The sequence below is a fragment of the Dendrobates tinctorius genome, unplaced genomic scaffold (assembly GCF_039654945.1).
Source record: "Dendrobates tinctorius isolate UK_male_01 unplaced genomic scaffold, ASM3965494v1 ptg000030l, whole genome shotgun sequence".
Classification (NCBI taxonomy): Eukaryota; Metazoa; Chordata; class Amphibia; order Anura; family Dendrobatidae; genus Dendrobates; species Dendrobates tinctorius.
In genome coordinates, this window is record NW_027361698.1 from 20,850,879 (window position 1) to 20,867,040 (window position 16,162).

Here is a 16,162-nt window from a genome sequence, read left to right on the forward strand (position 1 = left end):
CAATCCACTAAGTGACCAACCTTTCTGGTTTTCTGGCTGCTTGGTCTACTTTGCCATCCTCCACAGTGACACATTCATAAGAGAGCGCTATTTTGGAATGCCGACTTGATAGAATGGTCTGTGGGCGTCATGTTACATTTGCAGAGCCCCTGATGTTCCTAAACAGTGGAAACCCCCCACAAGTGACCCCATTTTGGAAACTAGACCCCCAAGGAGCTTATTTAGATGTGTAGTGAGCACTTTGAACCCCCAAGTGCTTCACAGAAGTTTATAAATGCAGAGCCATGAAAATAAAAAATCATTTTTTTTCCTCATAAACGATTTTTTAGCCCTCTATTTTTTATTTTCCCAAGGGTAACAGGATAAATTGGACCCCAAAAGTTGTTGTCCAGATTGTCCTGAGCACGCTGGTACCCCATATGTGGTCATAAACCACTGTTTGAGTGCACGGCAGATCTCAGAAGGGAAGGAGCGCCATTTGATTTTTTGAATGGAAAATTAGATCCAATCGTTAGCGGACACCATGTCGTGTTTGGAGCGCCCCTGTGTGCCTACACTTTGGAGCTCCCCCACAAATGACCCCATTTTGGAAACTAGACCCCCTAAGGAACATATCTAGATGCATAGTGAGCACTTTGAACCCCCAGGTACTCCACAGAAGTTTATAACGCCGAGCCGTGAAAATAAAAAATCATTTTTTTTCCTCAAAAAATGATTTTTAGCCCACAATTTTTTATTTTCACAAGGGTAACAGGATAAATTGGACCATAGAAGATGTTGTCCAGTTTGTCCTGACTACGCTGGTACCCCATATGTGGGGGGGGGACCACTGTTTGGGCACACGTCGGGGCTCGGAAGGGAAGTAGTGACGTTTTGAAATGCCGACTTGATGGAATGGCCTGCGGACGTCATGTTACGTTTGCAGAGCCCCTGATCTTCCTAAACAGTGGAAACCCCCCACAAGTGACCCCAGTTTGGAAACTAGACCACCCAAGGAACTTATTTAGATGTGTGGTGAGCACTTTGAACCCCAAAGTGCTTCACAGAAGTTTATAACGCAGAGCCGTGAAAATAATTTTTTTTTTCCTCAAAAAAAGATTTTTTGGCCCTCAATTTTTTATTTTCACAAGGGTAACAGGAGAAATTCGACCCCAAACGTTGTCGTCCAGTTTGTCCTGAGTACGCTGGTACCCCATATGTGGGAGGAACCACTGTATGGGCACACGTCGGGGCTCGGAATGGAAGTAGTGACGTTTTGAAATGCCGACTTGATGGAATGGTCTGCGGGCGTCATGTTACATTTGCAGAGCCCCTGATGTTCCTAAACAATGGAAACCCCCCACAAGTGACCCCATTTTGGAAACTTGACCGCCCAAGGAACTTATCTAGATGTGTGGTGAGCACTTTGAACCCCCAAGTGCTTCACAGAAGTTTATAACGCAGAGCCATGAAAATAAAAAATCATTTTTTTTTACACAAAAATAATTTTTTTAGCCCCCAATTTTTTATTTTACTAAGGGTATCAGGAGAAATTAGACCCCCAAACTTGCTGTGCAATTTTTGTTGAGTACGCTGATATCCCATATGTGGGGGTAAACCACTGTTTGGGCACACGTCGTGGCTCGGAATGGAGAGAGCACCGTTTCACTTTTTGAATGCAAAATTAGCTGGAATAAATGGTGGCGCCATCTCATGTATGGAGACCCCGTGATGTGTCTAAACAGTGGAAAACCCTCAATTCTAACTCCAACCCTAACCCCAACACACCCCTAACCCTAATCCCAACCCTACTCATAACCCTAACCCCAACACATCTCTAACCCTATCCCAACTCTAACCCTAACCACAATCCTAACCGTAATCCCAACCCCAACCTACCCCTAATCCTAATATTATCCCTAATTCCAACCCTAACCCTAGTTACAACCCTAACCCTAATCCCAACCCTAATTACAACCCTAATACTAACCCTAATTACAACCTTAACCCTAATTCTAACCCTAATTCCAACCCTAACCCTAATTCCAACCCTAACTCCAACCCTAACCCTATTTCTATTCCTAACCCTAACCCTATATCCAACCCTAACCCTAATTCCAACCCTAATGGAAAAATAAAAATATTTTCTTTATTTTATTATTTGTGCCTGCCTATGGGGGTGATAAAGGGGGTGTTTATTTACTATTTTTTTATTTTGATCACTGTGAAAGAATATCATAGTGATCAAAATGAATGAATGAATCTGCAGCGTTGCAGATCCAGGTGGGCGCACTGCGCATGTGCCCGCCATTTTCCAAGATGGCAGTGCCCGCGATCCGGGACGGCGGGACACCGGGAGCCAGAGCGGGACATCGGAGGTACGGGGGGTGGGGGGGATCGGAAGGTGGGGGGAGCAGAGGGAAGGGGGAGCAGATGATGATGGCGGCACATTGCTGCCGTTAGTTGGTATCGGGGGCCAATCGGCGCTGTGAGTTGTGGGGGGGTTGGATCTGGATTGTAATATTTCAACAAATTTCGTTGGTGAAATATTACAATTGCTCTGATTGGCTGTTTCACTTTTAACAGCCAATCAGTGCCACCCCCACTGTGGTGAAGTACAAAGCCCCCTGTATCTGCGGGTCGGGTGACCTTTCAGTGACCCCGGTCACCCGACCCACAGGGGGGCTTTGAAGTCATGACATAGCATATGCGTCATGGGTCGGATTGGCACCGACTTTCATGACGCATACGCTGTGTCACAGGTCGGGAAGGGGTTAAAGTATATTATTCTCTGAAACGCCACAGCGATTCAGAGTCAAACATATATGACTGCAATCATACAGCCATTATCTGATACATGCTGCCCATGGATCGGGGTGCATGTATCTGCAGTCAGGTTCCCTTTAAGTCTTTAAGTAGCTTTTAAGTTAAATTGTTAAGTTAAAATGAAGCTTATTTGTTACAAATTCTATATAGGTCTAAACAGTGGCGTATCCAGGGGGGGGCAGCCGGGGCAGTTGCCCCGGGCGCAGCCAGCAGGGGGGCGCAGTCGGGCCGCCTAATGCAGCGGTCCGCAGTGTCTCCCCCCCCGGCAGCTGCGCTCTGCCGCCCCCAATCCTGTGAGCCGGCTGTTCTCTGTGACGGCTGTCAAGCTGACAGCCGACGCAGAGAAGGAGGCCGCGCCGGCTCCCAGGCAGCAATTGTACTGGCGTCTATACAGACGCCTGTACAATTAGCTCTGACCGCCGGGTCAGAGCGACGTCAGCAGCGTGATCATGTCATGTGATCACGCTGCTGACGTCACTCCCCGGCGCCCAGAGCAAACGCTGGTGGTAAGTGTGCTCCTCTGTGGAGCTGAAGAACCACCGAAGATGGGAGATGGGGGGGTGTTAATGAGTGGGGGGGTTATTGAGTGGGGATGGGGGTTAATGAGTCGGGGGGGTTAATGAGTGGGGGTTAAAGTGTGGGGGGTTAATGAGTGGAGATGGGGTTTAATGTGGGGATGGGTGTTAATGAGTGGGGGTTATTGAGTGGAGATGGGGGTTAATGTGGGGATGGGGGTTAAAGTGAGGGGGTTAATGTGGAGATGGGGGTTAATGAGTGGGGGGTTAATGAGTGAAGATGGGGGTTAATGAGTGGGGGGTTAATGAGTGGAGATGGGGGTTAATGTGGGGATGGGGGTTAATTAGTAGAGATGGGGGTTAAAGTGTGGGGGTTAATGTGGGGATGGGGTTAATGAGTGGGGGGGTTAATGTGTGGGGGTTAAAGTATGGGGGTTAATGAGTGGGGCGTTAATGAGTGTGGGGGTTAATGAGTGGCGATGGGGGTTAATGTGGGGATGGGGGTTAATAAATGGGGGGGTTAATGTGTAGGGGGGTTAATGTATGGGGTTTAATGAGTGCAGATGGGGTTAATTAGTGGGGATGGGGGTTAATGAGTGGGGGTACATAATGTGTGGGGGGATTTGGGAGTGGGGATGGGGGATACTTAATGTGTGGGGGGATTTGGGAGTAGGGACAAGGGATTATTGAGTGCGGATGGGGGATACTTAATGTGTGGGGGGATTTGGAGTGGGGATGGGGGGTACTTAATGTGTGGGGGGATTTGGAGTGGGGATGGGGGGTACTTAATGTGTGTGGTGGATTTGGAGTGGGGATGGTATTTAACGTGTGTGGGGGATGGGTGCAGACAGTAAGGGGTGCGAACGGATGAATTTATGTGGGCACAGTATGGGGAGTGAGGGTGATGGGATGTGTGCAGACACAATATGGGGAGTCAGGGATATGTGGGAGCAGACAGTATAGAGAGTGAGGGGGTAAATATATGAGGAGACAGTATGGTGAACAGGTGGGATGTTGGAGGAGACAGTATGAGGAGGGAGGGGAATAGTGTGAGGCGACAGTATATTGCAGACATTTTTATTTAGGAGCATTATAATGACACTTCTATCTTTAAGGGCATCGTGTGAAGATTTGCTGCAGAAGACCGGAGAAGATGGAAGTCTGCTGAGACGAGATGTGGATGAGAAAACTCATCATGGGGTCTGGACAAGAAGAAGAAAAGGAGAACGACTGCAGAGACGACGTCATCTATAAGGTACCTGGATGTAAATATTATTAGTGATACTGACTAATTCTCATGTTTTTATTTGTTAGGAACATTACAGGGGTTGTCCAGGTTTGTGCTGAGTCTGCAGACATTCTATGTGACTGCAGACTTCTGAATTCTCACAGTGCTCACTGAACACTGTCAGGATTCTCTCATGCCGGTAATTTACATACATACGGTCACATGCTGACTAGACATGTGTGGCCTCACTCAATGAAAATGAACAGAGCGAGGCCGGGCACGTCTAGTCGGAATGTGGCCAGAAGTATACAAATCACATACTTGTGCTGACATGACTGTACATCGGCAAGGGAGAATCCTAAAAGTGTGCAGTGCATTCGTTGTGAGAATTCAGAAGCTCCAATGTCAGGACTCAGCTCTGCAGGTTGCCGTAGTCATCACATGGACACTTCACTCATATGCGATTTTCATAGATATGGTCTTGTGACAACGAGCTTCTCTTCCTGCTTTCAGTTTTTTACTGAACATTGAGAGCATTAGGGAGAGCAGCTCGTGGGTACATGGCTAAGTGTGCAAGTCACATATGTACTTTTTTTTTTTGGGGGGGGGGCGCCGAACCAAATTCTTGCCCCGGGTGCCAGAAAGCCTAGATACGCCTCTGGGTCTAAAAGTGTCTCATGAATAACACCTTCTCACCGCAGCCAGTTTTGGCTATTCTGATTGGGACCAATTTTTCAAGTCTGACATGTCACTTTATATTGTAATACTGTTGGAATGCTTCTTCCATTCTCAGCGATTATGAGATCACTCGTGACACATTTTCTTGCCTCCCGAACACATCGAGGAGGGTCCATTTAATAAAAAAGGGAGCCCCCTCCTATATCAAGCACCCAGGTGGCACAGTTGCTATAAGGATAGAGTCACACGAGCATATGGGAAAAAAAAATCGGTTCGATTTTCATCTAAAAAAGTTGGAAGATTTGTTTCTCACTTGTCATTTGTGTGCTGTCGGTGTGCAAACTGTCAGGATTCCACCTTTAAGTGTGTCTGGTCACAATGATTGACAGTTCTGTGGGCCAATCTAGGACAGGGGTGTATTCTGATCTTTGTTGCACGACCTTGGATTTTTGCCTTTGACCTTGGTTAGCGCTTTTATCGTGATCCTGCTACCTTCTTGGAATTCTGACTTTGGATTGATACCTGACTGCGCCTTTGTCTCACCCCTCTGTCTATGACGTACCTTCCCCTCTGTCTATGTACCTTTTGACCTCGGACCACTTGACTACCCAGCCCCGTGGCTTATCTGTGTAGTGACTAGCGTCACACAAACCATTTTTTTTTATTCATCAGCTTTTAATCTTTTACATTTACAGTTTACTATGCGACAGAATTGTAATTTATCCGTTAAAATCGTATGCTTGACTGTGGCTCCATATGGCATCCGATTTTTTTTTTTATGGACTTCAATGTGTAAATTCATCTCCAGGCAGCCATAATTCTATAATGTAACTGTGGCAGTGTGAAGGAAACAAGATATAGAGCTAAAAAATGGAGCTTTTACATGAAAATGTGGGCACACTTTAATGAAACGTATGGAACAACCTGTACCTGACGCAGTGAGCAGCTGTCAATACCCAGCAGCCACCAATATAAATTCCTCCACAGTTGATCTTTGTGCCATCTTTTATGGCCACTTGCCATGGAAACTGATTCTGAAATAAAAAAGAAAATCAATGCCACATATCAATTTTGAGTTTTAAGTAACTTGCTTGCAGAGATAAGGCCAATGTTGAGTGACAAATTCGATTCTCCTCTACACTTTACAGATAAGAAAAAAACATAGCAGCTAATATAGCCAGAATAAAATTTTACGTCCCTCCATTCAAAAACCCGGCATTCACTGGAGTTCTCCAAAGCCTCCTTGACTAATAGGGAAATTTCATGAAAATGAGGAGTAGCAAGTTATTTTACTGTTAAACACGTGAATCCATGAATGACCATTTTTAAAGGGTTATAATTAATATGTAAAGTTATCACTTATGCAAAGGACCAGAGATAAGTTACATATCGATGGGGGTCCAACAGCTGGGACTCCTACTAATCATGAGAAAGGGCTCTGAAATACCCAATTGAAATAGTGTAGTGCATGAACACCACCCCACTAATTATTCGTAGTGGTACTGCCAGAGAAAGGGTTATACAGAGCTCATGAATATGGAGGACTACATAGCAGCAGGTTTACTAGTCCTCTGGAGATAATGTTCTGTTGATAAAATAGTGATACTATAAAAACTATAGCAAGTTATACATTGCCGGAATTAGGGTCATTAGGGTCTCTGTCTCAACATTATGCTGCTCTCATTTTAGTTGGCAAAAACTTATGACAGATTCCTTTTAGGGGCTTATGTAAGTGTGTTTGTTGTAGGTTATGCAGTGTCATGTAAAGCATTTAACCTTATCTGCTTTTTGACCTCCGATGATCCTTTTCACTCTTATGTGTTCTTGTTTAGGAAGCCCACAATGGAGTTTTGGAATACTATCCTTTATAAGTCTTCTCTCTTTTTGGATAAAATGTAAATATTAACAATTGTAAGGACTCATGTCATAGTCATGTCAGAAGTCAAGTGCCCAAACAATTACATACCTGTAAAACATACATAGGTAGTACTCATCCTCCCCAGGTCCAGCACCAGATTACAAAAACATAGCATAATAAATGGTTGACTTGACTAAAGAGAAACCATTCTACATATATCTTTTATTATATAAGTCAATGTAGCAATATAAATGGCTGTACAATAGGTTAAGGCCTGTTTCACACTTTAGTTTTTTGTGTCAGTTAAAATCCGCCAAAAAGGCGGAAAGCGGATCCGTTCCTAACTGATGTGAACGGATGCTACCGGATCCGTTTTTTTGACGGATCTGCCGAATGAAGAATTTTAAAGGAACCGCTGCTCGGGAAGGGGAGAGAGAGAGAGAGAGAGGAGAGAGGAGAATTATAGTGAATGTAGCAGAAATAGTAGTAGAGAATATAGTAGTAGCAGAGGATCTCGTCCTCGTGGTGTGTGGCTTTGTGCCTCCATGTTATCCAAATATACTTTATCATTGTCCAAAAATGTTTTAGGCTGATTAAAAAGGGTTCAGAACCACCACAACATTACCATAGCAGGAGGTCCAGTTACTCCACACACAGAGTATATTCATAAATTGACATGTTTAAGAATCCTATGTGGTTGCTCACCTGCTTCAATGTCATAGGGCAGTGCATTGCTTCCCTCTGCATAATAAAGAGATTGCTTAGTGTATAAGGTATCACAATATATAACATGTAGCTTGCTTTAAACTAAGTAATTGTACATAACAAAATCATCCCCTACTACTTTTATGTGCATGTAGCTTTTTCAAAGAAAAGTCACCAATACCTTTACATGACCAGTCCGTTGCTCCATTACTGAGAAATCAGAGTTTGAACTGATATGCTAGAGTATGGTATATCTGAAGCCGCTCACTTCAGCATTATGCCTCCTACTGCTTGACTGACGGCTCCTTCGTCTAAAGTCACACAGCATAGAGCAGTGGTCCCCAACCTTTTTTGCACCAGGGACCGGCTTGAACCAAGACCATTCTTCCATGGCCCGGCAGGGCGGGGATGGAGGTGTGACAGGGGCGGGGCTTTGGTCATAAGGGGGCGGGGCTATGGACGCGGTTGTAGTTTAGCAGTGCATATTTATCATTTAATTATAACATTTTTAATGTGACTCAACTCACCATAGGTTTTGAATGAGTGGGAGCACCTGGCTTGTTTCTCTGTTTCAGTGGGAGCACTGGGCTACTTCTACTGATGACCGTCACTGCTAATGATGATTGGAACCTACAAGGAAATGGAGCATTGAGCACTTAAGAACAATTGTACTGGAGTACTGTACATGCTGATTATTTTCTAATCATCAGAAAATGTATGTGTGGTCCCCCCCGTCCAGCTCTGTGTGGCTCCCCCTGTTGTATGCATGGCTCCCCTGTCCCATCCTGTATACATGGCTCTGCTCCCACTCTCCCATCCTGTATACATGGCTCCGCTCCCATCCTCCCATCCTGTATGCATGGCTCTGCTCCCACTCTTCTATCCTGTATACATGGCTCCCCTGTCCCATCCTGTATATATGGCTCCACTCCCACTCTCCCTCCCTTGTATATATGGCTCCGCTCCCACTCTCCCTCCCCTGTATATATGGCTCCGCTCCCACTCTCCCTCCCCTGTATATATGGCTCCGCTCCCACTCTCCCTCCCCTGTATATATGGCTCCGCTCCCACTCTCCCTCCCTTGTATATATGGCTCCGCTCCCACTCTCCCTCCCCTGTATATATGACTCCGCTCCCACTCTCCATCCCCTGTATATATGGCTCCGCTCCCACTCTCCCTCCCCTGTATATATGGCTCCGCTCCCACTCTCCCTCCCCTGTATATATGGCTCCGCTCCCATTCTCCCTCCCTAGTATATATGGCTCCGCTCCCACTCTCCCTCCCCAGTATATATGGCTCTGCTCCCACTCTCCCTCCCCTGTGTACATGGCTCCGCTCCCACTCTCCCTCCCCTGTATATATGGCTCTGCTCCCACTCTCCCTCCCCTGTATATATGGCTCCGCTCCCATTCTCCCTCCCCTGTATATATGGCTCCGCTCCCACTCTCCCTCCCCAGTATATATGGCTCCGCTCCCACTCTCCCTCCCCTGTGTATATGGCTCCGCTCCCACTCTCCCTCCCCTGTATATATGGCTCCGCTCCCATTCTCCCTCCTCTGTGTATATGGCTCCGCTCCCACTCTCCCTCCCCTGTGTAAATGGCTCCGCTCCCACTCTCCCTCCCCTGTATATGTGGCTCCGCTCCCATTCTCCCTCCCTAGTATACATGGCTCCACTCCCACTCTCCCTCCCCTGTATATATGGCTCTGCTCCCATTCTCCCTCCCCTGTGTATATGGCTCCGCTCCCATTCTCCCTCCCTAGTATATATGGCTCCACTCCCACTCTCCCTCCCCTGTATATATGGCTCTGCTCCCATTCTCCCTCCCCTGTGTATATGGCTCCGCTCCCATTCTCCCTCCCTAGTATATATGGCTCCACTCCCACTCTCCCTCCCCTGTATATATGGCTCTGCTCCCATTCTCCCTCCCCTGTGTATATGGCTCCGCTCCCATTCTCCCTCCCTAGTATATATGGCTCCGCTCCCACTCTCCCTCCCCTGTATATATGGCTCTGCTCCCATTCTCCCTCCCCTGTGTATATGGCTCCGCTCCCACACTCCCTCCCTTATATATGGCTCCGCTCCCACTCTCCCTCCCCTGTATATATGGCTCCGCTCCCATTCTCCCTCCCCTGTATATATAGCTCCACTCCCACTCTCCCTCCCTTGTATATATGGCTCCGCTCCCTCTCTCCCTCCCCTGTATATATGGCTCCGCTCCCTCTCTCCCTCCCCTGTATATATGGCTCCACTCCCACTCTCCCTCCCCTGTATATATGGCTCCGCTCCCATTCTCCCTCCCCTGTATATATGGCTCTGCTCCCATTCTCCCTCCCCTGTGTATATGGCTCCGCTCCCATTCTCCCTCCCTTGTATATATGGCTCCGCTCCCACTCTCCCTCCCCTGTATATATGGCTCTGCTCCCATTCTCCCTCCCCTGTATATATGGCTCCGCTCCCACTCTCCCTCCCCTGTATATATGGCTCCGCTCCCACTCTCCCTCCCTTGTATATATGGCTCCGCTCCCACTCTCCCTCCCCTGTATATATGACTCCGCTCCCACTCTCCATCCCCTGTATATATGGCTCCGCTCCCACTCTCCCTCCCCTGTATATATGGCTCCGCTCCCACTCTCCCTCCCCTGTATATATGGCTCCGCTCCCATTCTCCCTCCCTAGTATATATGGCTCCGCTCCCACTCTCCCTCCCCAGTATATATGGCTCCGCTCCCACTCTCCCTCCCCTGTGTATATGGCTCCGCTCCCACTCTCCCTCCCCTGTGTATATGGCTCCGCTCCCACTCTCCCTCCCCTGTATATATGGCTCCGCTCCCATTCTCCCTCCCTAGTATATATGGCTCCGCTCCCACTCTCCCTCCCCAGTATATATGGCTCCGCTCCCACTCTCCCTCCCCTGTATATATGGCTCCGCTCCCATTCTCCCTCCCTAGTATATATGGCTCCGCTCCCACTCTCCCTCCCCAGTATATATGGCTCCGCTCCCACTCTCCCTCCCCTGTGTATATGGCTCCGCTCCCACTCTCCCTCCCCTGTATATATGGCTCCGCTCCCATTCTCCCTCCCCTGTGTATATGGCTCCGCTCCCACTCTCCCTCCCCTGTGTAAATGGCTCCGCTCCCACTCTCCCTCCCCTGTATATATGGCTCCGCTCCCATTCTCCCTCCCTAGTATACATGGCTCCACTCCCACTCTCCCTCCCCTGTATATATGGCTCTGCTCCCATTCTCCCTCCCCTGTGTATATGGCTCCGCTCCCATTCTCCCTCCCTAGTATATATGGCTCCACTCCCACTCTCCCTCCCCTGTATATATGGCTCTGCTCCCATTCTCCCTCCCCTGTGTATATGGCTCCGCTCCCATTCTCCCTCCCTAGTATATATGGCTCCACTCCCACTCTCCCTCCCCTGTATATATGGCTCCGCTCCCATTCTCCCTCCCCTGTGTATATGGCTCCGCTCCCACTCTCCCTCCCTTATATATGGCTCCGCTCCCACTCTCCCTCCCCTGTATATATGGCTCCGCTCCCATTCTCCCTCCCCTGTATATATAGCTCCACTCCCACTCTCCCTCCCTTGTATATATGGCTCCGCTCCCTCTCTCCCTCCCCTGTATATATGGCTCCGCTCCCTCTCTCCCTCCCCTGTATATATGGCTCCACTCCCACTCTCCCTCCCCTGTATATATGGCTCCGCTCCCATTCTCCCTCCCCTGTATATATGGCTCTGCTCCCATTCTCCCTCCCCTGTGTATATGGCTCCGCTCCCATTCTCCCTCCCTTGTATATATGGCTCCGCTCCCACTCTCCCTCCCCTGTATATATGGCTCTGCTCCCATTCTCCCTCCCCTGTGTATATGGCTCCGCTCCCATTCTCCCTCCCTAGTATATATGGCTCCACTCCCACTCTCCCTCCCCTGTATATATGGCTCTGCTCCCATTCTCCCTCCCCTGTGTATATGGCTCCGCTCCCATTCTCCCTCCCTAGTATATATGGCTCCACTCCCACTCTCCCTCCCCTGTATATATGGCTCTGCTCCCATTCTCCCTCCCCTGTGTATATGGCTCCGCTCCCACTCTCCCTCCCTTATATATGGCTCCGCTCCCACTCTCCCTCCCCTGTATATATGGCTCCGCTCCCATTCTCCCTCCCCTGTATATATAGCTCCACTCCCACTCTCCCTCCCTTGTATATATGGCTCCGCTCCCTCTCTCCCTCCCCTGTATATATGGCTCCGCTCCCTCTCTCCCTCCCCTGTATATATGGCTCCACTCCCACTCTCCCTCCCCTGTATATATGGCTCCGCTCCCATTCTCCCTCCCCTGTATATATGGCTCTGCTCCCATTCTCCCTCCCCTGTGTATATGGCTCCGCTCCCATTCTCCCTCCCTTGTATATATGGCTCCGCTCCCACTCTCCCTCCCCTGTATATATGGCTCCGCTCCCATTCTCCCTCCCCTGTATATATGGCTCCGCTCCCACTCTCCCTCCCCTGTATATATGGCTCCGCTCCCACTCTCCCTCCCTTGTATATATGGCTCCGCTCCCACTCTCCCTCCCCTGTATATATGACTCCGCTCCCACTCTCCATCCCCTGTATATATGGCTCCGCTCCCACTCTCCCTCCCCTGTATATATGGCTCCGCTCCCACTCTCCCTCCCCTGTATATATGGCTCCGCTCCCATTCTCCCTCCCTAGTATATATGGCTCCGCTCCCACTCTCCCTCCCCAGTATATATGGCTCCGCTCCCACTCTCCCTCCCCTGTGTATATGGCTCCGCTCCCACTCTCCCTCCCCTGTGTATATGGCTCCGCTCCCACTCTCCCTCCCCTGTGTATATGGCTCCGCTCCCACTCTCCCTCCCCTGTATATATGGCTCCGCTCCCATTCTCCCTCCCTAGTATATATGGCTCCGCTCCCACTCTCCCTCCCCAGTATATATGGCTCCGCTCCCACTCTCCCTCCCCTGTATATATGGCTCCGCTCCCATTCTCCCTCCCTAGTATATATGGCTCCGCTCCCACTCTCCCTCCCCAGTATATATGGCTCCGCTCCCACTCTCCCTCCCCTGTGTATATGGCTCCGCTCCCACTCTCCCTCCCCTGTATATATGGCTCCGCTCCCATTCTCCCTCCCCTGTGTATATGGCTCCGCTCCCACTCTCCCTCCCCTGTGTAAATGGCTCCGCTCCCACTCTCCCTCCCCTGTATATATGGCTCCGCTCCCATTCTCCCTCCCTAGTATACATGGCTCCACTCCCACTCTCCCTCCCCTGTATATATGGCTCTGCTCCCATTCTCCCTCCCCTGTGTATATGGCTCCGCTCCCATTCTCCCTCCCTAGTATATATGGCTCCACTCCCACTCTCCCTCCCCTGTATATATGGCTCTGCTCCCATTCTCCCTCCCCTGTGTATATGGCTCCGCTCCCACTCTCCCTCCCTTATATATGGCTCCGCTCCCACTCTCCCTCCCCTGTGTAAATGGCTCCGCTCCCACTCTCCCTCCCCTGTATATATGGCTCCGCTCCCATTCTCCCTCCCATGTATATATGGCTCCACTCCCACTCTCCCTCCCCTGTATATATGGCTCTGCTCCCATTCTCCCTCCCCTGTGTATATGGCTCCGCTCCCATTCTCCCTCCCTAGTATATATGGCTCCACTCCCACTCTCCCTCCCCTGTGTAAATGGCTCCGCTCCCACTCTCCCTCCCCTGTATATATGGCTCCGCTCCCATTCTCCCTCCCATGTATATATGGCTCCACTCCCACTCTCCCTCCCCTGTATATATGGCTCTGCTCCCATTCTCCCTCCCCTGTGTATATGGCTCCGCTCCCATTCTCCCTCCCTAGTATATATGGCTCCGCTCCCACTCTCCCTCCCTTATATATGGCTCCGCTCCCACTCTCCCTCCCTTGTGTATATGGCTCCGCTCCCACTCTCCCTCCCTTGTATATATGGCTCCGCTCCCACTCTCCCTCCCTTGTATATATGGCTCTGCTCCCATTCTCCCTCCCCTGTGTATATGGCTCCGCTCCCACTCTCCCTCCCTTATATATGGCTCCGCTCCCATTCTCCCTCCCCTGTGTATATGGCTCCGCTCCCACTCTCCCTCCCCTGTATATATGGCTCTGCTCCCATTCTCCCTCCCCTGTATATATGGCTCCGCTCCCACTCTCCCTCCCCTGTATACATGGCTCCGCTCCCACCCTCCCTCCCCTGTATATATGGCTCCGCTCCCACTCTCCCTCCCTTGTATATATGGCTCCGCTCCCACCCTCCCTCCCCTGTATATATGGCTCCGCTCCCACTCTCCCTCCCTTGTATATATGGCTCTGCTCCCACTCTCCCTCCCCTGTATATATGGCTCCGCTCCCACTCTCCCTCCCCTGTATATATGGCTCCGCTCCCACTCTCCCTCCCCTGTATATATGGCTCCGCTCCCACCCTCCCTCCCCTGTATATATGGCTCCGCTCCCACTCTCCCTCCCCTGTATATATGGCTCCGCTCCCATTCTCCCTCCCCTGTATATATAGCTCCACTCCCACTCTCCCTCCCTTGTATATATGGCTCCGCTCCCTCTCTCCCTCCCCTGTATATATGGCTCCGCTCCCTCTCTCCCTCCCCTGTATATATGGCTCCACTCCCACTCTCCCTCCCCTGTATATATGGCTCCGCTCCCATTCTCCCTCCCCTGTATATATGGCTCTGCTCCCATTCTCCCTCCCCTGTGTATATGGCTCCGCTCCCATTCTCCCTCCCTTGTATATATGGCTCCGCTCCCACTCTCCCTCCCCTGTGTATATGGCTCCGCTCCCACTCTCCCTCCCCTGTATATATGGCTCTGCTCCCATTCTCCCTCCCCTGTGTATATGGCTCCGCTCCCATTCTCCCTCCCTTGTATATATGGCTCCGCTCCCACTCTCCCTCCCCTGTGTATATGGCTCCGCTCCCACTCTCCCTCCCCTGTATATATGGCTCTGCTCCCATTCTCCCTCCCCTGTGTATATGGCTCTGCTCCCATTCTCCCTCCCCTGTGTATATGGCTCCGCTCCCACTCTCCCTCCCTTGTATATATGGCTCCGCTCCCACTCTCCCTCCCCTGTATATATGGCTCCGCTCCCACTCTCCCTCCCCTGTATATATGGCTCCGCTCCCACCCTCCCTCCCCTGTATATATGGCTCCGCTCCCACTCTCCCTCCCTTGTATATATGGCTCCGCTCCCACTCTCCCTCCCCTGTATATATGGCTCCGCTCCCATTCTCCCTCCCCTGTATATATGGCTCTGCTCCCATTCTCCCTCCCCTGTATATATGGCTCCGCTCCCACTCTCCCTCCCCTGTATATATGGCGCCGCTCCCACTCTCCCTCCCCTGTATATATGGCTCCGCTCCCACTCTCCCTCCCCTGTATATATGGCTCCGCTCCCACTCTCCCTCCCCTGTATATATGGCTCTGCTCCCACTCTCCCTCCCCTGTATATATGGCTCCGCTCCCACTCTCCCTCCCCTGTATATATGGCTCCGCTCCCATTCTCCCTCCCTTGTATATATGGCTCCGCTCCCATTCTCCCTCCCCTGTATATATGGCTCTGCTCCCATTCTCCCTCCCCTGTGTATATGGCTCCGCTCCCATTCTCCCTCCCTTATGGCTCCGCTCGGCTCCCCCATCCTCCCCATCATACTTACCCTCACGTCGCTGAACTTCCTTCCCGTCGCTGCACGTCCCTGCATCTCGCGGCGCTTCAGCTTCTTCCTGTGCGGAGCGGTCACGTGATACCGCTCATTAAGGTTCATGAATATGGACGCCACGCCTATGGGAGATGAGTGGCGTCCATATTCATGACCTTAAATGAGCGGTAGCACGTGACAGCTCAGCGCTGGATGAAGCCGCCGCGGGATGAAGCCGCCGCGGGATGCAGGGTGAGTATCAGCTGCTGCACCGCCCCCCGGCTCCCCTTGTGTCCGCGGACCGGCAAGGGCACTGCAACGGCCCCGTGCTGGGCCGCGGACCGGCGGTTGGGGACCCCTGGCATAGAGGATAGAGGATGCCAGTCAAGTAGGAGGAGGCTATGTTGGGCAGGGAATAGAGCTGGAGTGACAGAGGCTTCAGATCTGTCATAGTCTTTCATTCTCATTTGCACATCCAAATCAAATGTTGATTTCTCAGAGAAACGGACTGGTCCTGTGAAAGTATTGTTCAACTTTGAAAGAGCTACATGTACATATAAATTGTATGTGGTGTGAAATCCTTTTGACAGATTCCCTTAAAGCTTAAGAATAATCTTTTTTGCAGATTTCCCTTGCCAGTGAATGAGATAAAACGCTCTCCTTTATATAGACAAGTTTGAAGA

The 16,162-nt window shown here is 50.4% G+C and overlaps 1 protein-coding gene across 1 annotated transcript in view; it reads right to left on the reverse strand.

Moving 5' to 3' along the window:
- Window positions 1-16,162, reverse strand: part of CFI (complement factor I) — a 120,501-nt gene that overhangs the window by 36,454 nt on the left and 67,885 nt on the right. Inside the window, exons 8-10 of the mRNA XM_073571959.1 lie at window positions 7,790-7,825; window positions 7,003-7,106; window positions 6,157-6,260 (exon numbers count right to left, since the gene is read on the reverse strand). Of these exons, the coding sequence (XP_073428060.1) occupies window positions 6,157-6,260; window positions 7,003-7,106; window positions 7,790-7,825 (244 nt within the window). The remainder of the gene's footprint in view (window positions 1-6,156; window positions 6,261-7,002; window positions 7,107-7,789; window positions 7,826-16,162) is intronic.